The 24442-nt window shown below is 46.3% G+C and overlaps 1 protein-coding gene across 1 annotated transcript in view; it reads right to left on the bottom strand.

Moving 5' to 3' along the window:
• LOC137920437 (dystrophin, isoforms A/C/F/G/H-like) overlaps positions 1 to 24442 on the bottom strand; it is a 508054-nt gene that overhangs the window by 435421 nt on the left and 48191 nt on the right. The window contains 2 exon segments of the mRNA XM_068763802.1: positions 20402 to 20507; positions 23749 to 23847. Of these exon segments, the coding sequence (XP_068619903.1) occupies positions 20402 to 20507; positions 23749 to 23847 (205 nt within the window).

Raw genomic sequence — 24442 nt, 5'->3', positions numbered from 1 at the left:
CTCGGATGCAGATAGCGGCGTGGGCTTCCCTCCGGCGCCGGAAGCATAAAGTTGTATGAATTTTGTTAAAACGCTATACCATAGCAGTTCTGCCGACGACATATAACGTGGGTCATGCTATTCGACTAAAAATTGAAAATTATAACATCTGTAGATACAATCATACCAGTAACTGTTCGTAATCTTACGCATGTGAACGCATTATCGAAATACTAGCTCGGTATCCAAAAATATAACTACACAGTTTTAGTCGTTTTAAATTTTCTTCATACACTAAAGATGGAGTTTCTTTCAGAGATTTGGCACAGGGACTACAGATCGACAAGCTTCGATCAACGGATCGCGTAACCCACACGGAACGAGAGGAACAACGCGTCGCCTGGTTGCCATTGCTCGGCCCTAAGCACACGGCTAAGAAGACGTTACTTTTAAAATACTACGCCGGCGTCCTTAAGTCGCGACAAGCAGCAGATGTAAAGATAAGCCGCGTTGTCAAAGTACCGTCCGCGTTGGACCGCGCACTTGTCAAGTGACGCCGGGGCCGCGGCCGGAAGGCGCCCGGCGCGCGGGGTCGCGGCCGAGATAATGACGTTAACGATGGCGTATACAACCACGCGGCGGCACCTCGCAACGCTGCGGGGGTGCGGGGGTGGGGCTGGTATTGCACGAGGACAAAGTCGTAAACAAAGCAAAGTCGACGGGGAATCGTGCGCAGTAGTGAGCCGTTAGTGACGCGATAACAAAGACGCGCTGTTCGTGACCAAACACGATATCCGACGCTAATGGCAACATTTCGTTATCGTTATAGGGCCGAACCTAACCCTGCGGCCGATTGCACAAAGCAGCGGCCGGCGGGGGCGGCTCCGGCAGCCGGCGCTCGATAGCCGCCCGTCGCGCGCAGTCACTTGAGAACATCTGGTCCCAAGCTCGGCGCGCGACGTCACCACTGATCGCAGCGGGGAGGGAGTGTTCCAGTCGCAAGTCACATACTTAGTAAAGTTCAGATTGCACCGATGTTGACATCGTGCCAAGTGTTGTGTAGTAAATGTAGTTACCGGCGCGCGGCTCGAGCGCGGATGCAGTAAAACAAAGAATGCAATAAAAAGCGCTCGCGTGTGCAGCTGATCCCGTCCGAGTGGGCGGCGCGGGGCGCTGCGGGGCGGACGGGGCACGTTTGTCATGACTCGCAAGCAGCGCGCGCGACGGCGGCAGTTTTCTTGTGCGCGCATGTGCTCCGGCAAGCGAGAACACAAAATATAAAGTCCCTGGCAGGGGTTCCGATCAATGTCATTGAAGATATGTATATATATACATGTTTATATATATATATATATATATATAATATATATAAACATGTAAAGTATTTTTTATTATATAGGTAAATGCTTAAAAATAAAAACAATAATGCGTTGTTCTGGAAACAGAAAAACGACATTTAAAGTTGTTATTTAAATAGTCGATTTCTTTTAAAACTACTCTCCCCTATTTTTGTATTAAATAAAGATTTTATAGTTATAATCAATCTCCACCCGTAGCCTGTATTTCTAATTTTGTCTATTTCATTTGGTTTATTTTCTTTTACTATATCTTGGTGAGCAATAATTAATCATAAATCAATTAATAAAAATCCAAATCAAAATATTAAAAATATAATTTTGTTGTATCTACACAAATCATAATGTAAATTAAAACGCCTTGAGTACTTGTCAAATATTTATCTTCAAAATAAGCAAAGCAAACATAAGAATATAATTAATCTACTCAACATTGGAGCTTTTTTAAATCTATTTTATTTTTGACTCTGCTACGTAAGGTGTTATAGTTGTGGAGAAGAAGCAGGAAGAAACTCAACAACAACACGTCTTTTTACAAAAGTTTAACACAGATTTATGTTTACTCACTTTTTCAGATACAGTCTAAATGAAATCAAAAGAATCAGATGACATCGCTGCCGTGGATTCTTATAATGTAAATATTGGTTATTGAACAATATACCTTTTCCATCAATTTACTTATAACGTGCGTTTTACTTTAATTCTAGCAGGTGGGTTACGTCTGAAAGTGAAGGGCACGAAATATAAAACTTATTTTGCCTTATTTTTATTTTACTTAGTCAATCAATATAATGTTTACTCTGCAATATCGTTTACTTGTTTATGTTTTATATAGGATCGCGTCAGGAAATGTATGAAGTTTGTCTGAGCAGGTTGTAAGTGTTATCGTGTAAAGAAATCCAATGAATTGTTTGTGTCGATTTTGACTATTTTGTACAAAAAAACTTTGCGACTCCAATATTAACAAAACTTAAACTCTTCTGTTAAAAACTTGGCTAAATGAATTTTTTTAATAAAAATGATTGTTTTATATAAACAAGAGAACGAAATCGAACGTACACGTTACGCTAGTAACAGATATTGGATCCTGTATTCAAATAATCGGCTCCAATAAACGTCAACAACGAACAATGTTTTTGCTTCATAACAAAACGCACACAACTTGCGTCCGAGGATTGAAAAGTTCAATTTGTTCCTAATGCATCAGGCAGAAAAAAAAATTTATTTTATAATAAAATCAAGAGTAGACGTTAGGAGTTGTCCAAGGCAGAAAGTTTTATACTTTCGCTCTGGATATTTGAGACGTGACAGACATCATCAAATACGACGTTCAGCGAGAGCAGCGGGGCACCGGAGCCGACCGGGGCTGGGCCACGATCACTCCGATGAGTGTGCGAGAATTAGAAGATTCAGGACCGGTCGGTATTATAATACAAAATTAAGCGAAAACATTTGTGTTATGTCGCATACAGTCCGCACGAAATAACTAATCGTATTCTGTAGACAATCGCGCTTACAATCTGCGGGGATCGAACCCGCCGCCGCTGCCGCCGCCGCCGCCGCCGCCCGCCGGTCTGGCGGCGAGCCAGCGGGCCCCGCTGTCATTACGAGAAACAACAACTTATCAATTGTTACTTTAAAAACGAAAACTCACTGATCGAACACAGCTTCTATGGGAGACATGTATCATTAAAATGTTTTCATAACAAAAAAAAAAATACCCATCCATCAATATTCAGAGTTAGGAACCAAACTAAATGAATATTTTTCCTCGCGGCGGGAGGTGCGCGAGTTCGGTCGCAGCACGCGCCCGCCTCGCGCCGGTTTAACTTTCGCCATGAAAATTCAATCGCAGAAAGTTTTCACATTGAAAAGGAATGAGACTTTTTACGTCATACATGAAGAGAACACAGACGCACCTGCTCCAGGATTTCGAGCAGGTTGTATTCTTTGGGTCACGTGCCACAAGTAATTGTAGACTACGAAAGTTTTATGAGTCCTGCATCCTAACGCCACACTCAGACCTCACCCGGCAGGGACTCTTTAATTTTCCGTTGACAATAACAATAAAACCTACAATACTCAAGCTATGAGGTGTTCATATCTAACTACTGCTTTAAGGATGTTCGTGAAAATTATCGCAGAAAAAATAACTCGACAGCATTTACTGTGGCCTCTTGGTGTCTCATTATGTGTCCTGTGTTCGGAAGTTTTTAAGGATAATGATTTATTTGAAGCTGAGTTAGTTTTGAGTCTGTTTAAAACTGTGTTCTTCCGACATTATTGTCTTTACGTACATGTAATGAATTTATTAATCATGTATATATCCGTACTATTCCGCCGTTATCCATCAAGTATTGAACACGTTTATTTAGGGCGTGATATCATGTGTTACTTCAACAGCCGTCCTGAATGTGTGAATGAACAGACAACTGTATTACATATCGCAAAAATGTTTTTTCATAAATTCGATTAGCATCGTAAAAGAACTGAACGACGAACTATAAATAAATAGGGCAGCCGCGGCGCGCCCCCCGGCCGCTCCATTTCATAAACTTTTCCCATAAAAGTAGCGCCGATCCTTCCCAACCGAAGTTCAGAACTTTGTCACTTACGAGCGCCAGTGCATCGCCGCTCCGTCTCATATTGATTTAGTTCAATCTGTTAACCTCTTTTCTAGAATTGCTTTTTATACATCGCAGCAGCGCACGCTTCACTACTTTGTACGAACGTCGAGTCAAACGGCTTATGTGCGTGCGATTGTGCAAGCGGCGAGATCCAGTGCCACTTTACAAAAACGGACGAGCACGCGCGGGCCGCGAGAGATCTCTTGAAGCGACGAACTTAGTGCCATGTCCCCTTTAACTTCTATCTTTTAAAAAAACAATGTTCAATAAAGTGACCACGAAACGGGATCTCTTCATGGACAAGTTCTCACGCAGCTGCATCAAATTCGATATTCGCACGCGAGCTGGTGCAGAAGCACGACGTGACCGCTTGTATTCGGACAGTTTTGTAAGGTGTCCAAAGCAGCACCGAGTGCTAAGCGGATCACAATTCAAAAGTCAACAGCAAATAAATAATTTGGTCGGATGTATTCTATAGCAGATGTGATTTTATACTAGACAAGGAGGCAATTTATCTTGAGTGTACTAAACGACTGAAGTGCTTCAAAAACGGTGTCATAAGTTATGTTTGATTTGTTAACACGCTTTTTCTAGTTAGCGACGCACGGGCTGGGCTTAGTCCGTATTTCTTACGAAGTCCTAAACTTAACCGAAGCGTCAACTTTCGTACGCCGTGCCCAAAGTATTTTAATATTTGAGAGCAATTGCTCAAGATGTGCGAACCGCGAAGTGCACAGTGTAGAGCCGGCAGCGGCACTCACGCACGGCGATCGATACGCGCCGCGGGTCGACGACCCCGCATCGCCACCTGCTGCTCTGATCGCAACTGCTCTGTGACGCGCCGGCTTCACGCGGACCATTCAATTGGGTGACACACGCGCCTCTTGTATCTGTTGCACCGCACGCGTGCAGCCAGAGCATGCACGCTGCGGCGCAGCCAGCCGCCGCCCGCACCCGCTGCCATGCCTGAGGTCTCATTGGCTTTTAACTATTTATTTATAATTACTTGGAAAACTTACGGCTTCACAAAACTAGTCTAAAGTATTACAAACGAACACCGCGGCCAACAACACGCATTAACAAGTACATTCCAAAGTAATGCGAAAACAGCTACAAGCTCCCAAATGTAGCCAAAGGCAAGCAGATACAATAACATGTACGTTACTCAACACGTTGGTAACATTTAATAATCAGATCATAAATCGTCTGTGTTTGATAAGCTCATTAACGAGGGTTGTCGCTCTGCAGATGAAATAACTTCGCCTGCAATTAGTTTGTGCTGAAAAGGAAGCGCTCGTCTGACCCGCAATAATTCCGGACCCCCGATACTTTTTCAAAGAATGTTCATCTATATATACGTATATAAAATGTCCACTATATTTCCCTTGGCCCCGCCATAACTTGAGAACGACTTTATTGGTTTCTTTCATCCGTTTTTATTAGTTTCCTAATATTTTGTAGAAGGTTCTTATGGAAAAATCGCAATTTCCCGCGCGACTTGCATCCCAAACACTATTTTTTTTCAAATTGTATCTTTTTAATAAATTAAGATACGAATTTATTATTCATAAGAAGGGACCATATCTGTCAGTTGGGTCCGGCTTGTAACAACGATATTGCTTAACTAAAATGAAGCTGCCAAATGGCGGCATTTACATCTTAACTGATATTTTACTTTAGAAGTATTTGCAACAATGTTTTGTTTCTAATACCTTTAAAAAAACCTGCTTTAAATATGATCCAGACAGATCGCTTGCTAATTTAGAAGTGTTTTATTTAATAAAGGCTACGTAGCAGTTATTATGTTTGCGTAACTCTATACAGCGCACAAAGCGCTGCGCTCTTCTTATCTCAGCACTACACCTACAACCTCTTACTTAACTAATATCTATCGCGCTCGGTATACGTCTCATTGCCGTGCGGGTGCACAGATAATGATAAAAACAAACGATATTATTGTATCTTCCTCCTTATATTAAATTAATTACGTTCCTATCTCGCACCGCGAAGTTCGATGTCAAGTGTTGAGCGGGTTTGGTCTGTCCGTGCGATAAGACCACGACCGACTATATAAATAAAACTACTCAAGTCCAAAGACAAAAACTCATCACCTGCCCGCACCGAGATCATGTCTAATACAAATTAAATTCTTTTAATCAAGCTACTGGGACGCGAGTCTTCATAAGGAACATGGTTGCGTTTAATCCATAAACTGAATTTTGGTCCAGGCTTTGGAGATGGAGCCACTAGACTATCCTTTAGTTACACTGACGCAGACCCAGAAACGGGCGGTCTTTATGTAGCGACGTGGCCTCTATCGTGCATAACGTGAGCCTGAAGCGTAGAAAAGTCGCGGTTGTATTTTCAAAAGTAGACTCGAGGCTCGACTGGAAAGCTAGAAGGCTCCGCTGTTCGCTCCGCGACGGTTCCTCGGAGATTAGCGCGGGGAGGCGGAGACAGTGAAAGTTTTAAATAAATTCTATGTAAATATTACGCGAGCCCGCTTCGCCCGACGAGTGCGAGCACCCTCCCCGATGCATTATTTATCGCGAGAAGTTGGGGCCTCTCGTCGGCGCGGCGCGGCCGGCCCGGGGGCGCCGCAATTTGCCTTCGTTGTCTTAATTCCTTCGGCGCTCCGGTCATTTGACGCGTCAGAAGTGTACTAAACGAGATTAAGCTTAGCGGTATCTGCTTGTGTGGAACACAACTTCAAAAGTCCTCCCTCGCCTCCACACTTTACGATTGAACATAAAGTAGAAACAGGTTAGATATTTATTTATATAGAATATAAGCAACATGAACCACGCAAACAGCAAGTTAGGAGAGATTTGAGTACAAAAGTTATGTTCTCGATTACAAATTAAAATGTCTTCACAAAAGAGGCTCGGTAACGTTTTAATCAATATCAGCAAAAATATTTAAAGAGAAGCCAAAGAAATCGGCTATGGAAACTTGGCCAATAATAATTTTTATGAAGCCCGCAACTGCGCAGCGAGAGCCGGCACAAACAAAACTTCAGAATCTATATCTGTCCGGCCACGAGATTCTGAATGATAACTACATGAGTGTTGAGTACATCGCACACGCGGATGCTGTGGTCCGCGTCGCTGCGTAGAGTGAGTCTGCTGAACAATATTTGGCTTCCCGGCCACCGGCGCACTACCTAAGAATTTTCGGTGCCCACCCTTCAAATATACTGAAGATTATAACCGACGTGTTTTAGAAAGTAGGATCGCACATAATAACCTTGTTATGGACCTAGCTGTGTAATCTGAAATGTTCTGATGGTATTGTACAGACCCAGAAAATGTAAATGGGTGCAAGCTGACGTTGGTGCTCGTGCGGTAGCCGTGCGGATACCTGATTCGGGGCTGTGTCCGAGCGAGTGCAGGTCCTGCTGCGAGCGGCGGCGCTGCCGGTAGTCGGCGCGGAGGTCCGCGCGCAGGTCCGCGCGGTGGTCGGGCCAGCGCGCGCCCGGCGGCGCGTTCAGGTACTCCTGCGAGGAGAAGCGCGCCGCGCGCGGCGGTGACAGCCCGGCGTGCGCGTAGTAGTCGTGCCGGAACACGACGTCGGGGTGCGCCATGCCGCCCGGCACGATCTGGCTGCCGAAGTGCGCGCGGTGGCCCAGGTACTCCGGCTTGACGGGTCCGTCCGTCAGCTCGTGGCCGTGGATGGAGGTGGAGCGCTGCGGGCCGAAGTCGCGCGCGCGGCCGTAGTCGGCGGGCGCTCGGTGAGGCGAGTAGTCCAGGCCACGCGGGCCCATCTCGAAGTGCGCATGCTGTCGCGACCGGTGAAAGTGCGGCGAGAACGGGTTCTTGGAGTCCGCGAGCAGGCGCGCAGCGTTCCCGGCCTCGGTGGGCGGCCGTTCGTCCGGGGCGCGCTCCGTGCCATTCAGGCTGGGCTCTTTCTTTGGAACGCTGTCCTGCTGCGGGCGCAGCTTCTGATGCGGCGGCGACTCGGTCGCGTCCTGCGAGGCCCTGCGGTTGAACTCCTGCACCTTCTCGGGCACGAAGCCCTGCTGCGGCAGCTGCGACATGCTCGTGCGACACTGACTATGTAAAGGGCATCAAAACGTTTGTGTATACACTACCACTATATAATTGACTACGCAATAGTTCGTTTATCAAAACACTAAAACTGCAGTCTTGGTTACGTCGGGTCGGCTCCACATTTACAATGTGGCAGGTAAATATTTTAGGAAAAAATCACAACCGTATACATATAAAGGGGCTGCGAGGAAACATCAATCGATCACGTGGGAGCGCCCCGCGGATGCGCTCCCTTACATTTCTCGTTCCCGAACAGACGGAAGGCCGACGGCCCGCTCTGCCTCACCGCAGCACAAAATTTGCGTAAACGAAATTCCAACATCTCCAATTGTTTTAGAGACAAACACAGAAAGTTCTGCCGGCGTTACGATTTTGCTCGCTTCTACAAGCTGCCCGGAGCGACAGCTTCTTTCAAAAGCCAATCTCACTTCAAAACTTCCTCCGACCAGACTCAGCAAGTTCTTCACTCATAAACGCTAATATCGCACGTGATTGATCTCCGGCTGGAAGCAGTTAATTCTACTTCTTGGTACGAAATTCTTTGCCCTGCGATCACAAGCCACCCATTCATAAAAGTCGAGCAGGTTGACATTGATCAATATCAGTTTTTGGCCCACCGTCGCTTATTTTTGACGAACCAGTCCGAAAATTATCAATCGATCGAAATCGATTTGTAATTATTTCATATAAAGTTTCCAAAAAATCGTTATTTGTTATTACAACTCGTATTGTTTTGTCCGTGGTTGTAACAGAATTTCTAAACAACAGCCGGCTGCTACTGAGCAATGAAATGTTTGGCAGACATTAAACAAGTGTTTGTGCACTTGCGCCACTGGTCTCGACCGGTACGATTGTGGACGTGAGCCATTAATATTTCCCTAGCGATATGATAACACGACGATCCTGGCGACGTTTTCATTGCGAAACGTTATTTTTTCTATACACCCAAGCAAATTGAGATCGAGCAAATATAGTGCAGTTAGAGTTAACAATATAAAATTTCTGTTAAAAGTTATACAAAACTGCCATCATGTCAAGTTTCGTCCGCGCTAACCCTGCGGATAAGCGCTGCTTTGGGCAGCTGAACGCATCAGAACGCAAGTGACCGCGCGCACGAACTTGTGCCCTATACAGCGGTAAGCCGGCCGCGCGGGGAGGAGCACCGCGGCTGCGGGCGCCCTTAGCGCTCCGGATACCGGACAGCGCGTGTGTCGCCGGCCTTACGCGCCGCAGTCTCAGCTCAATGACAGCGCCGACACAACTTACAACCGATAATCAAACGTGAGTTTGAGCTGTGGATCGATCGCCCAATTACAGCGCATTTTTGTTTTGTTAAAGGCTCTTGATACGATTTAAAGACATATGTATTAGCATTAAGGTTTAGAATGCTCCGACTGAGTGGTCCGAGGATCGATTCCGAATTTGCTTTGTGTTCTATTTACATCGTTACGGTGCCGACCCTCCGGCAGTCCGATTTATTCAGAAATGGAGTCCGTCGGATGCGCGTCGCAGCACACGCAGCATAAGACAGAACTGTTGCGAATCACGTAATTACACGTGAATATTCTCTCTAATTGAACAATTTGGTCCGGACGCAAAAACAACTGCGCTTTCTTAGACAGTCGTGCCCGCGCAGGTGAGCAAGCTCGCAGGCACGGCCAACGAGAATCAACTTCATACAACGAATCGAAAAAGTTTGTCGAATAAAAAATAGTCAAAAAATATAGTGGATTTTATTTATTTATGCAATTATTAATTATTATTCACTTAAGTTCATTCAAAGAAAAAAGTCAAAAGAATCCAATTCCTTAAAACTTGAGTCAGATGGACTAATTCTACAGGCATTCCTCAACACGAAGCTTCGAATGTTATAAAAGCGCCGCGATCTGAGAAGAACTGAACTCAGGCTTTCTAGTGTTCACATTTAGAATACCCTCTACACAGTAGGAAAGCAATTCATTCCCAAGTTTTATTATCAGTCAAAAAACAAAGTCAATTTTTTGTTTCAGCAACTTCTTAAATTTATTACGTGATAACTCGGAGACATTAGGCGAGAGTGTTATACAACTAGGGTAGGAACTGCTCTCCTGTATTAAGCGCGTTAGATAAAGTGATCACAAAAAAAAACTGATCAGAACGTATCAAAAACACTCGCAGATTTATTTCAAATTGAGACGTCGTTTAAGGAGAACTCGTTTAGATTGTAGTATGTATGAAAATTTGTTCGTGGCATTTTTCCACTGATGTGCACTAGCGATCACTTTGAATGATCCAAAAGTAATAATAATATAAATAAATTAACACCGGCGGCATTAACTTGTCGCGCAGCGGCTGTGCAAGCCGCCGCAGCACAATGCTCGGCGCCGCCCGTGTGCGCGAGCAAGCCTCCGCGAGCCTCGGTGGCGACCTCCTACCGATATAATAAATGACTGGACCTATACGCTGGCGGGTCTCAAGGAAAAACACGGCTTATTGTTATAAACATTAAGCCGAAATTCAGTTTTGAACAACTTTGTAATAAAAAGTAAAACTCTAGTCTGCTAAAGGCAGTGAGAGGCACTACATACTCTGCGCATGCGGTGTCATCCTCGAGGCCGGAATTTGTTATTTATATATATCATATTTATTACTTTTTTGATGCAATAGTTACTCGAAAGTGAAACAATTACACTATCAGCAAGGTTTCATGTGGAAGTGTATGTAAGTGTTAGCGGTACCGAGCGTCCGGCGCCGCGATCGCTCCTGAACACTAAGGTGCAAGCAAAGCGCTTGAAGCAATCTGACAATAAAAGCTTTCATTACTAAGCGCGCGTGCCGGTGACGACAGCAGACACACCGCCTGCCTCTGACTTTCGTATCAAAATCTCAGTGCAGTTTTACTTATACGACTAGCCCTAATAATTCGTTCTAAAACAAGTACATGCGAACTGATTGGTTTTAGAAAGTCCGCAATAAGCAAGCGAGGCTGCGAGCTACTAATAAGTTGTTTCTCGCCGCGGGTCCGCGCGGCGCGTGAGAAATAACTGCGCCCGCGCAACGACGCCGCGACAACTTCACTTGTGAATCTGCAGCCTGAGTCAACCCCAAGCCTGCGGCTGCCAAAATGATAGCGAAGTATTTTTTTGAATTGAATGACAGGTTGCGCAGTTGCCTTACGTTCAAAAAGATTACTTGTTAACCTGAAATAAGTTTGTAATGAGTTTATTTAAGTTATACTAACCCAATGATTGGTTGATAGGTTTTACGTCAACAAATACTATTTACCATTGTCTATAATGCACAGTGACGTGTTTTTAAAAAAAATACAATGTTAGTATTTTATTGTTAGTATCATTAATAATTATTTAAAATTATATAACACACACTATGTTAAAATAATAAATTTTTGTCAACGATAAAGTTATTATTGAAGCAAATAGCTATATTTATATCATAAACTTTTATATTTAATAATTTTTAGCAAAAACAAATTAAAAATAAAAATTTGATGAAGAATTTTACTTAAAACAATACCTAAGATTTTTTTTAAAAACTGGTGTACCCGTGAAGAATAATCAGGATCATTTTAAAAAGCTAACACACACACGCACACGCGTGCTTACACAGAGACGCTCTTATGCAGAAGATACAACTACTGCTGCTCCGGTTGCTGACGGAGCCGAGCGCAGTTGATAGCGATTGCAGTTTCACTGAGTACATGATGTTAACAGGTGTCTAGTGTTTGCAAACATTATTATTATTTCATTAAAGCTTCAACAACTAGTTGACAAAGAAATAATAGCTGGGATCATATGTTGATAGTCCCCTTACTCGATAATCAATTTCAAATCAAGTCAACGTCAGATTCAAGCATTTTAACAACACAAACGATGTTTAACAACGATTAAAAAGGATTTATTGTAAATTAAAACGAGGGGTCATTCGGAACCGGCGGCTACTGCAATACGAGCGCGTTGCGACTGACGATGGATGCCTAAGTTACAACGACCCGCCGCCGGCGCTGCTATTCAACGATCAGATTCGTGAAGCGAGAGAATAGCAGCAGGGTCGCGGATCGAGCAGGAACTTGCGGCGCCGCCGACCTGTTCAATCATTCGGCCGCCGGTGAGCCCGCTGCCCTCGAACCTAACGAACCAATAGACGCAGCACCGGCGCGAGCAAACTGAAAAAAACTTCAACGTGGCTGTTCCAATCTTCTGCGTTGCGTACTTTGTTGTGCAGTACATCTCACAAGTGGTGCATTGCAGTTGGAAACGGCTTTTTTAATCATTCAAAAGCTGTTGCTACAATCGCGGCCATAGCTGTTGTATTTGCAAGAAAATAAACGGGATGCGGTACTTAGGGAAAACCTAAATAAATGAATATTATAAGAAGACGGCGGCGGCACGGCGGCGGCACGGCGGCCCCGACGATCTAATAACTACAATGCTGTTGTACCTTTCAATTTAAATTATTGATGAAATATTGAAATTAACAAGCAGATTAAATACGATTTGATCTTAAATATTTAATGGAATCAGGCATTATTTTGCAGAAGTCCATCGTAAGTAAGAAAAGGACCAATATATAGCTACTTCCGCACATGCAGTTGTAGTCGTGCAATAAAGTGCACCGCCCGTCAGCCCGCTGATAAATGCGCATGCGGCAAACAATGCGAATTACACAACTACCACCGTTAAATCACTCAACACGTGTTTCACCCCTCCACGGGACATCTTCAGGAGTAATGTTACACCGATTAGTACGAAACACAGTTTCTGACTGTATGGGCGGTGCACTTTATTGCACGACTACGACTGCATGTGCGGAAGTAGCTGTATATTGGACCTTTCCTTACGGTTTGGACTGTTTCATAATTAAAAGAACCATCGCATTTGTTTTTTTTATTCTTAATACAGATTCATATCACACGTACGAACGTAGACCAGACGACAGATCGCGGCTCACCGGCGAGGAGTCGTGTGAGTCTCTCGTAATTTCCGTTAATTCGCACGCACACTAATAGTCTTCGCGCGCGGGCAAATGATCGACGGGCACGCTGTGGCGAGCACGAGGCTAGCGGCTTGCACAAATTCGGTATTGTCTACTCGACAGCGGCAGCCGCTTAACAGAGCATTTGTGACAACAGGGGTCGTTGCACATCTTTCACTTCACGGTCCTTCGTCCTTGCACCAGCGAGGCGCGCCTCACGAATGAAGCGGAGGACGATTCTGTGCCTTCGTGTGATCCATGCGTCGCAAAGCGGTGCGACGTTTTGATCTTGAACAACTCACTGTACCCTGAACAAGTTACACCATCGCGTCGACTTTGCACCGCGCGACAGAGAAGGTTATTAAGTATGAACGGGAGCCGTCGTTCGTTGCCGTTGATATTGAACTACGGAATTGAGACTTCACAGAGAGAATAGCGACTCAGTGCAGCGCTTCTTGTCAATTAACCGCGTCCGCTAATTTTTATTTATGCCTGCTGTGAAGGCTACCTAAGAGCAAACGAAGCGAAGCCGTGAGACACAGCGCCAAACCTTAATGTACGACAGAGCATGACGCATCTCGAGACAGACCACGTGTCATGTCCGCGTCGTGTTTCTGTGTCATGCCAAGATTACAAAATACAATAACATGCATAGTGATCAAATTAAATATTCATGTGCATTTGCGCCGATTTAAAAACACGCGTCGGCTGAAATGGAAACCGTAACAAATAACGTTTATCGATAACGCTTTCCTAATAAGAGATCGTTTGTATGCGACGCGCGGCCGGCAGCCGGCAGCCCACAGCGAGCTGGACGCGCCGGTCGTGCGCACACGTGCAAGCGAATCAAATGTTTACTGTCTGTGCCAGGAAGAGCCGAGGGCGCGCGTGCATGTGGTGCATGTGTGTGTATGATGAGTGCGCAAGAAAAAAGAAGATCATTGAGCTGAAAGACCAGTTAAAAACGTCTGAACTGCAGTGAAAATCTAAGGAAGAGTAGGTACTTCTATGTTATCATGTTTGAACTGTGCAGCACGTCGCCCAAGTGTCATTATGAACTACTATTAAAAGTAAATACGCTTTAAAACTTAACGGCGAGTCCACCAGCGGCCACGTGCTCCACTGCGCCCGACAACAAATTTGAACAAATCAAATATACCCGGGGCCTTCTAATAGATTGATTCTATATTTTATTTTTGATCTGTCGAAGGCTTTATTGTGACAAATATTCGAATAAACAACTTATTGACTTCTACTTATGGTCACGCCTGTGAATCGTGCCCTCCTCGCGCCTCGGTTGCGAGGAGGTTACGGAAGAGGATAACTCACAAGGATCCGTGCTGCCATGATAATTAGAAGATCAGTCTCAACTGGCGAGCCGGTCGAGGGAACTACCTCACGAGAGGAGCTGCGTCGCGCAGTCGCTGGCCAGTGAACAGGACGCGGGTAGCGCACGCCGTAGCCGCTGACGTCACCGCCGCCGCGATGTAGGTCAGCGGCACGCGATCTCCTTGGGTTCGAACGACCCAATCCAAATGAAGCGCACACGTCGCGTCGCTGTGGGTGTGGTGTGCTCGGCCCGTTTGCGCGCCCGAGTGGCGGCGCAATCGATACGTGTCTCTGCGGCGAGCGCGCCGGGAGCCGGGCCGGGCACCCGCCGCGACGTAACACAGTTAATGCTGCTCGTGTTTGTGAATGACCTGTTTCTCTGTATCCGTAGAGCTCCGAGCCTTCTCCTTTTTCTGATGAAAACGACGTGTCATCGGCAAAGAACGCCTCGTTCTCTGCTCGTCTCAGAATGCGACTAAAATGTCTTTGCATTAACGGGCACGGAGGACGTCTTTTCACATCCACGGAATCGAACTCTGAGGATAACACGAAGTGATCTATTTTAGAACACTCATAACTTCTGTGCGAATTTTAATGGATAGAAATCTTAAAACTGGCTTTCCTGTGAAATAATGGGTATTTTGTATGCAGAAGATTTTCTCTTTAAAAGAAATCAAATGGCTCCACGACCAGCCAACCGAACCGGCGGCACCCGGGCGCTGCGGCGCGTGCTTTGTGCGAGTTTATTGATGTTCACGGAGAACCAGTTTTATTGCAAAGATCTATCCGCGTTGCTGCACAAGCAAATTGCAGAACGAATGTAACGGCGCCGTCAAGAAGCGCTCGCTCGGTGAGCGACAAGAAAACCTCTTCCGTACAGCTTTGGAATTATTATTTAGAGCCTCGCCACAACTGTCACTTGAATACCGTGTGACATAAAGCAACTGAAGCTGCGCAATCGTATCTCGACACGCGGCGCCGCGCGCGCCTGGCGGGTGGAGTCATTAACCTGTTTCGACGGCGGCGTCCGCGAGTGCGCTGTGACAGGTGACGCGTTCTTTTGCAGTTGTCGGCGCGACCTTGTCGGCGCGCGTGCGATGGGCAAGAAGCTTTGAACGCACGTTCATATAGCAGCTCGCGGAACAGAGAGCGTTCCTAATAAATGATTACATCGCGAGACGTTATCGAAAGCGTCTAAACGCGCGGCCTGCGCGGCGATGCTCCTTCAAGCCTGATGGATGAATATTTGATTTTCCTTCATACCTATTCAAGAAATAATAAAGCAGCAAAGAAAAGTTTCTTCGGGAGCTCACGATCTCGCGATCTCTTGAATAATTTAAGTGTCTTTATCTTCAATGGAATCCAATTTGTAAGATTTATGGCAGCCGGCGGGCAGGCCCTCAATGAAGCGCCCCGCGCGCCGCCGCCACCCCGACACGTGCCGGCGTCAGAGCATACGGAAATATACATTAAATACTAAAGAAGTACATACAACATATCACGTCAACAGGAAGTAAAAGATATTGTTTAAGTTTTCTACTGCAATGATTTATTCTAATGGTTGCAGCGCCCTGATCCACATGAGCTCGTTCTGATGGAGCTCACTTATACGACTTCGTGTAGTCGTGGGATCGCGGGGCTGACGCTGCCGACCTCCGCGGCTCCGAACGTTATCATCGTGTCTTCTTGGCTTCCGCGCTCGTCTCGGCCGCGCCGCGGTAATCACTCGCGTAATGTACACAAACGTTTACTAAAACGAAAACGTTTCGTCAGCGGTGGCGACGTTTACGCGCAGCGCACAGTAGATTGTACGTTGCCTGAGTGTACATCATTACAAACACCGCGCGGGTTATCATTCACTGGCCGGCAACACCATTAACTCCACGTCGTCTCTGCTGACAGGTTTCGAACAGTGAGCACCGCGGACGGGCACGGGCTGGGCAGAACCACATCTGCCCTCACACCCGGCAACGAGCAGTTATGTAATGCACTCGTGTGCTAGCTGGCTGCCGGTTTTTAGGAAGCCGTCGGGACTATCACACCGGGTGAGCATGCACTGCACCGGCTTGCACTATTACGATTGCACATTGTAAACAAGTGTAGACGAGCACGGCGCGGCCAATATTTTGGACAGCGCTACAACTGTGGGAGGTAGCGGCCACACGCGCGTGGCTATTTTAAAACACATTTTACAGCGCAGCGGGCCGGTGCTTTGAACGGTCAGTCCACATGTACGTGTGACAGTAAAACGTAGCGGGATATGGCGGCCGGGCGCCGCTGACCGCAAGTAGTGGCATTTTGGTAAGTTGAGCAAGCAGTGGCGTCGCGAAGTCTTGTACTCGCGTCAACACCACACTTGCCGGGCTGTGAGCGGTGAGGCAGAGCGGAGGCGCGGCGTGCGGTCGGACCTTATAAAAACACTAGGTAAACACTGATATGTGCGGAGAGGCCACGGCGCGCGCGGGACGCCGGCGGCCGACGCGTGTGCAGCGACGCGCGGGCGGGCGGCGACTGGCCCCCGCCCGCCCGCCGCGCGCTAACGATCCCGCGCCGCCCGCCCTCGCACCGCGCCCGCCCGCCCAGGCCGCGCCCGCCGCCGCCTTTTGAATGGGAGAGCCTGATGCCCGCGCGCCGCGCGCGCCTTTTCGTGCCGTCTTTACTTATTAAGTCAATCAAGTGTTGTTGTATTGGTCAAATGTCAAAATTTGCGTATTTACTATAACTTGTACTCGTAGACAGTCAAGGCGCGCATTCGCCGCGGCTTCACTCGTCGCCTCCTAGCCCCAGGTACCGTCGCAATCAACTTCTGCGCGCAACTGTTTAAATTTGATGTACGAAGTAAGTTTTATAAAATATATCAAAATCTGTTAGTGTACAAAATGTAACACATTTTTAGTTTAAAATCGAATTGAGCTAAGGTTTACAGGGTATTGATCGAGAGTATTAAGTTATAAAAGTCCCTTATCCGTTATGGCGAAGAGGTTTCCGAGTCTCACCGGAAGTAAAACAAATCGATACAGGGGCACCGGCGGAGCGCCCGCCGCCCAAAACAAAACGAACCGACTTCCTGTTTGGTGGGCGAGGCGCGAACGTTCGCCGACTGCTTTGATAATGTTTTCATTGGAAGGAGACGTAACGTTCACCAGCACCGCGCGACCGCGTGCTCGCGCTGCGGCTGCCCGCACCGCTCCGAACGATTAACTTATTTACTATTCGCGTCTTGCTTTTGTTTTTTTCTCCTCGTTCACTTCGCTCGCCTCCCAGCGTCCAACATCAGCCAGTACTCAACGGACAGTTAACGCCAAAGTCTGTTCCTGAGGTCAGCTCTAGGGCTAGTACCAGCATGTGAACGTGGCACAGGCGGCTGCTACAAGCACGCGCACAGACACCCACGTGCATGACTGTACTCACACACGCGCGCTTCACAAACAGCGGGCAACAGGACCGCCGGCCGCTGTTCACACAGTCAAGAGGCGGTGCGGCGCTAGGGTAGCGGCGCGCGGCATCGCGCCGCTGTCGACACGATATCCTTTTTCATTATTAATACACACAAACTCGGGGCGCAAATGAGAACAGTGGATAAATACGATTTTTGTAATTAATAATTCAAGATATTACTTCGTCATATCTTCTCTGGCTATTACTCTAGTTCTCAATGACGATGAACATGTTTCTCTTCAGTATATACTTGTGAATGCCAATTTAAATCAATGTTGCCTAACTTGTCTTAACTCAAGACACCAAAATAAATAAAAAGTTAATTCCTTGGAGTCCCAAATCTTGGCGGAAAGCTCAGGACGTGGTTCAGTTCAACAACGATTGGCAGTTATTCCTACCCGTATGCTCACAATAGCATGATTAATTTTCATTATGGCTAATATTTTTGTTAAATATTATCTTATTTGAACGCAATACAGAAAAAATATTAAAGAGAATACAATTGTATTACAACATGAAAATAATAGTATAATAGGCACACGCGCCGCGTAGACGTCTACAAGCTCCGCACTTACCTCTACGACCCTCCGTAGCGCACGCCGTAGCCCTAGGTACTACGTGCTACGAGTGCTCTACGACTTTGCAAGAGGGATGAATTTGATTTGAAGATTATTCCAACATAGTGGCGGTTCAGTTTAGACTCGGCACCGGAGCCGAATAACGTCTGCGCATAAATACTAACGTGTTATGATTTTAGGACCTTGACGGAACGTCAGCGTAAACCTCTACAGCGGGGGACATGCGACAGTCGAGCGCCATTGAGGAAACAAAACCCCGGCGAAGTTTGGTGTGACTTCTCTGAAATTATGGGACATTTGAAACCTTCGTAGCTTTTTGACTTTAATTTGTTACTAGTTCATATAAATGAAAGCAAGATATTTTTATGAGTAATGGAAAATAATCCGAAGATATTTACCGAACGAAATATTGACAAAACTGGTATGTTACTCAAACGACACGTGGTGCACGCGGCCGCGCTCGTTCACGCGTTAACTTCATTCGTGATGATTAAATAATCGAGGGACTCGTTACACCCCGCCCTCCCGAGAGAGATGGAGGCTTGTAAATCAACAAATCACTTTGTCCTGACTAGCGCGCCCGTCTTCAACTAGGTATTCCTGAATTACAAAAATGATTGAAATGGCATTTGCATAAAATGCGTTTTCGTAATTCACTATCGGCGTTTGCGCGAACTACCAGGAAAATGAAAATAAAAAGATTTTTACGCGGAACTAATAAGGTTGAGGAGTTGCTATCGTCGTTGAATGAAACTCGGCTTGATTGAACGAGCCCCGAGCCGCGTCACGCGGCGGGGAACGTGTCAGACCGACAAGCTCCTCTGTCCGTGAAGAGTTCATGAAGTAAATTTCATTGCGAACAACGAAGTACTTTCTGTCAAAATAATGAATTTTCGCTCAAAAACATGAATGGCAGCGCTCCGCTGTGAGCTTGCGCGGCGCTCGGTCTTACAGTATCTACAAACAAAATTTTAAATTTAGGCCTGACGGGATACGACGCGACGCGAGACGAAGCCAAGCGGTCGTCAACTCTGTTACTCGAGTCAGTCGACGAGTACAAACGGAAATTTCAATTTCAACTCAGGTGGAACCGCGTTACAATCTTTTTCAGGCTTGAAATAAATATTTACCTTAGTACTTCTGACACAACAGTATTACCAGTCAAAGACTTCACAGCCCGCTACATGCTATCGGTCCAGCGGGGCCAGTGAACATAAATTATACCGAACAAACAAACGAAAACAACGTGTAAATTACAACAGCAACTAAACTATATGCAAAATACCGCGTGACTTTTGACCGTGCACAGGCGCCGCGCCGCCCGACTGCTAAGTATATGCCTCCCGTGGCCAACCGGAAACCTCTTTCTAGATTCGCGATCCTTCAAAGCATTCGCTTTTCTTCAGCGAGTAATTACATTCTCAGAACACAAAGAATACAGAGAACACGACCCCAAAGCTGACGCGAAATTTTACGTAATTCGTTTGTCGTACACGCTTTTCCTTATTCTTCCTTATTCAACATTTACAGACCCTGATCTTTCGCGTCGTGCGGCCACGCCGCGGAACGTCAACAGCGGAGGTTTTGGATCGAATGTAAGCGTGGCCGAGCGGTGGATATGATTGTGCGTGACGCTACTGAGACACAAATTCAATACTACCGGAATAGCATCTGATAAATTGTACCGAGTCTGTTAGCTAAGCCGCTCTCCAAAGGAAATTCTATCTGCTCCTGAAGTTCCGACCTACGAGCGACTGGTCTGTGAACACAGTTCAACAATAAATAGTAAGCAACATGACTACCTCTGCTGGAGACAACACGTCGCGATAAGTAACGAAATCTTCGCCAGCGTCTGTGACTAACGAACAATCAACAAAATCCGTTGACGTCACACGAACACTAAACGTGCAATCGACTAATTACATATATGGTTAGTACGATTCATTATTTCTGCTTGAATACATTGAAACTAAAAATTAAATACATTGAAATATAAATATACTTATACATTTTGTGACTTCGAAAATAACTGAATCGCGATCTCAGCGCGTCGGTACCTGTGGACGGGCACTTACCTTTGCCGTGCAGCTGTTGTCGGTTTTCGGTGCCCTTGAGGCTCTCAGCCGTGTGCAGCAGCTCGTCCAGCTGCGGCTTCTTCTGCTCCAGCTCGCGCAGCACGCCCTGTTAAAGCCAAGCATACAGTTAATAACGAACGGCATGGTCAGATAAAAACAACTGTTTGATGAAAATTCTGGACTTTGACGAATAAATTAAATATGTCGCATGTAGCAGCATGTCTGCAATGCTGATTGCATTGCATACAAAGTGCAGCGGACCCACCAGTGCACCAGGAGTTGAAGCAGGCGGTTGGCCAATAGGATGCGAATCAGTCCGTTACTGCATTTGTGATCCTGGTACAATTTCATTAAATATCCTAAATTTTTGCTTCAACGTTTACTAAACATGTTTTGCAAAAAGACAACGAACCCTCGGTGAACAAGAGGCGCATAAAAGAAAAGGAACATTATCCGGACAAGCGCGTCCCCTGGCGACCGCGGTGGTTTCATCAAGGAGGCGATCAATACAACCTATTTATCTACGAATAACAATCCGTTGGGCGCCGCGGCTCGCCGGGCCTCGGCACGCGGGCGCACTTCGGGTATTCTTTCTACGTTCGTCAGGGCGACGGTTCACAAACTCGTTGCAGACAGAGTACTCCGGTAAGTCTTACCCTTCCTCACACTGCATTCGGACTAAAAGTTTTGTTTCCAAACGTCCCCGGTGATTAGGCTAGAACCAGCAGAACACTAACCAAGCGAGTAGCTAAATTATCCAAATCGAAAGGAAAATGATATTCACAGCCGCCCGGGGACATGCCTGAATAATACACCGCCACTTTGCATTAAGCGATCCAGATCCTAAAATTATCAATGCGCGATTGTTTACAAACGTTAAATAGTTAAGCAGGCTGTCGTCGCACGACGGCGGCCGGAGACGCCGTTATTTGTTACATATGCGACCGTCTGCCGCTCTGTGGTCTTCTGTTCATATAGACCCCAGATGTGAACACCGAAGTGGAGCGGCGCCGCCTCATTCATTCGCAAAAAGCGACCCTCAAGTACTAACAGGTACTGACCGTCAAAAGCACTCACACGAAGCAGCGCAGTTGACAGACCAAGCGTCTATTAACACAACTTTGTAACGTGACGATTCACCAATTCGTCTAGACACGAATCTTCGACGACTATACAAACATTCACTTTTCCGGAAAACTGACCATAAATCAGATAATCCAGTTGATTAAGATCAGTACTAGTGGATGGCCAATGCTTAGCTCTGAAGAATTCCGGGACGTTCGTTTCTAACCAAGATTGGGTGGATTGGGTGACTTAATGAACCGACGCCGAGTCCTATACCGATTTTTTGATAACTTTTGCACGAAAGTATGACTCAGCCTCTCCCTCATAGCTAACCCCCCACACAACCATCGCTGAAGTGGAATAATGCCCACGTTGCACTCTGTTAACTAATTGGAAAGCTTCGTTAAATTTTCAGTACAAATACGATCAATTTGCTTGTTAAATTTTTTTTCTATGATCTCTTAGCGTACCGCTTATGTAGTTCTTTTGATTTCATCATGCTAATCTTTTTTAAATAATCGGGTAAGAAATGACCGGTGCGTCTTATAGACTGTCCGATGTAATCCACCCACCCGCAGGTGTATCTAATACATAAACTAGCAATGGGCAAAATAAGTGCATCGTGCGAGCGAGAGATAACTTTAATAGCTTAGCTTTAGGCTTATAACAGGCAGCGCGACATGGATCCTCTTCAGGCCGCCGCTCTTTCGGTGGGAAGGGGTCTAATGCCAAACTTCTTCCGTCTATAAATTTACTTTGCTTCGTATTCGTAACCAATCTATAACCTAATGTAATGCCATGGTCACTGATGGCTCCTTATTTTTTTTTGGTTTCGGGTGGAAAATCTTCCGAACGTTCAAGATGTCCCGCCTCTGAGGCGAGGACACGGGTATGTGGGATTCCTACCCCCCCGGTGATCACCCTCTGCGCTATACGGGGGACCGCGGTATCCCAGTCAGGGATCGCCACGCGGTCTTCCCTCGCGCCGTGCTATTTTCGATAGCCCGTCCCGGGGTATGCGTATACACGCTACCCCCGAAACCTTCGGGATGCTATCACAATGGTTCGAAACCACGTCGAACCATAGTCCGCCTCAGAATCGTCGAAGCTAGTGGGAGTTTAAGGCCCCCACCCTAAACTCCCGCGACTTCGAAGGCATCGTTTATGGTAGGGGAGCACCATTCACCGGAGGGCCGTCGCGAGGCGCGTCCCTGCGCTGACGGCGTCGTCTCCGAGCGGGATCTGTCCTGTTCGGCCGCCTCCTTCTTCTCTCTCTTCTTCATAAATAATTAAAACAGAGGAAGTCTTCACCGTCTCACTGTTGCCGGTAAAAAATTTAACCTCGGTGACGTCTTCTGCACGCGGCGTTGTCGCGGTGAACATTCCGGACGATTTTTTTGGATCGCAATTCTGACAGCGTGTACTCCTGGGTACGCATAAGTGCCGGCACCGCACGCTGCACACTCATTTCAATTTTGATTCGTTGGTTACCCATGAGGTAATTTAACAAAAATGCAGCGGAAAATTAAATAGCGCGCTATCTAGCGGCATTTACAAGAACTACCGAGAGGAAATATTTTCATTGAGGAATCAAAATATAGATGGCGGTTGTATGTAATAAGAAAACGTTACAAAAATCTAATAATCTCCAGTGAGCGTCTATTTTATATGGTGCTTATCAATATTTTAAGGTGCGTAAATGCCAAGGTGGCGCCATCTGTTTTACGCGGCGGCAAGCGATTGGCCGCTTGCTCGCTCGCTGGTTACGTTAGGAAATATTTGTAACTGAAATTTGTGCCGGTTTAGTACTTAAATTGATCTGAACGGTGCACCGGAAGAGCACGTGTCCGTTGTGCGCGGAAGAACCGCATCACACGACTGTCATCGCCACCCGCGTTGTGAGTTATGTCAGTCATCTAGCTTTGCAACGTACAACTGGCGCGTGGCCCAATGCTAGGGCTGCGATAGTTGGGGCTGCGCCCCTCGGCGAGAGCGCCCCTCATTTGTATTCGCGGCAGAAGCGGCGCGGGATCGATGCCGGCCGCCGGTGCGACAGCGCGCCGGTTACACTTCGCGCTGCTCTTTGTATTTTCCTTTGTGCTATTAACGCTGAACACTTTTTAAGTTACATTTTACCCCGAGGAGACTTCGCTACTTAATGTTCAATACGCGGCGGGTCGATCATGTGTTGCAATGCCTATATTTCACGTCGACCCAACGCAGTAGTAAACAAGAGCCCGTCGCTCTGCAGCTGCTGTTTTGGCGCTGACATATCTGCTCACCTTCTGCTTGTCGAGCTGGTGCGTGATGTCGTCGACGCTGCCGACGGCGACGGGCTGCGCGCGCAGCATGTCCACCTCCACCGACACCCAGTCGCGAATCTGCAACAAGCGCGCCCTCAGCTCTCATACGCTCACAGATGGCGCATCATCAAAATGCGACATCAAATCGAATTTAGTAAAGTAAAATAAGAAAGTTATAAGGGACAGCAGGAATAAAAGTTACCGTAGTAGGTTGTTCCGATCTAAATACCTCTACTCAAAAAATGAAAACACAGAGAGGTTTTTCCGCGTCGTGGAACGGTAAGATACCGCTCACTCGCGGCCGCCATTTTAGGCAGGTCAGTGGCGGCCTGCGATATCCCCGTGACTGTGCCACGAAAATATTTTTGTGTCAGCACTTTTTGGATTATTTTATCGACGCTGACAGTTCCGTTCAAGATTTTTGCGGTATTTTTGTTAACATTCATACGCTGATGTCTAAATTTTGTTTGTTTCATAATCTGGCTTATTATTTTCAATTTATCTTTTAGCGCTAGATTCTTTACAACTTACCCCATTGCGTTTAATATTAAAATATAGTGCTGCTGCATAATGACATTTTATTGCAGCATGCGAACTTAAAAGAGAAAGTCTACGGGAGGTTTAACATCTCATGATGCATATGGCAGCAGACGAATTTTGTTATAGACGAATA

The sequence above is a fragment of the Battus philenor genome, unplaced genomic scaffold, assembly GCF_028537555.1.
Source record: "Battus philenor isolate CCGP_79_NKW_IND1 unplaced genomic scaffold, ilBatPhil1.0.hap1 SCAF_18, whole genome shotgun sequence".
NCBI classification, from domain to species: Eukaryota; Metazoa; Arthropoda; class Insecta; order Lepidoptera; family Papilionidae; genus Battus; species Battus philenor.
The sequence above is the reverse complement of the archived record's forward strand: the minus strand, read 5'-3'. Positions and strand labels throughout refer to the sequence as shown.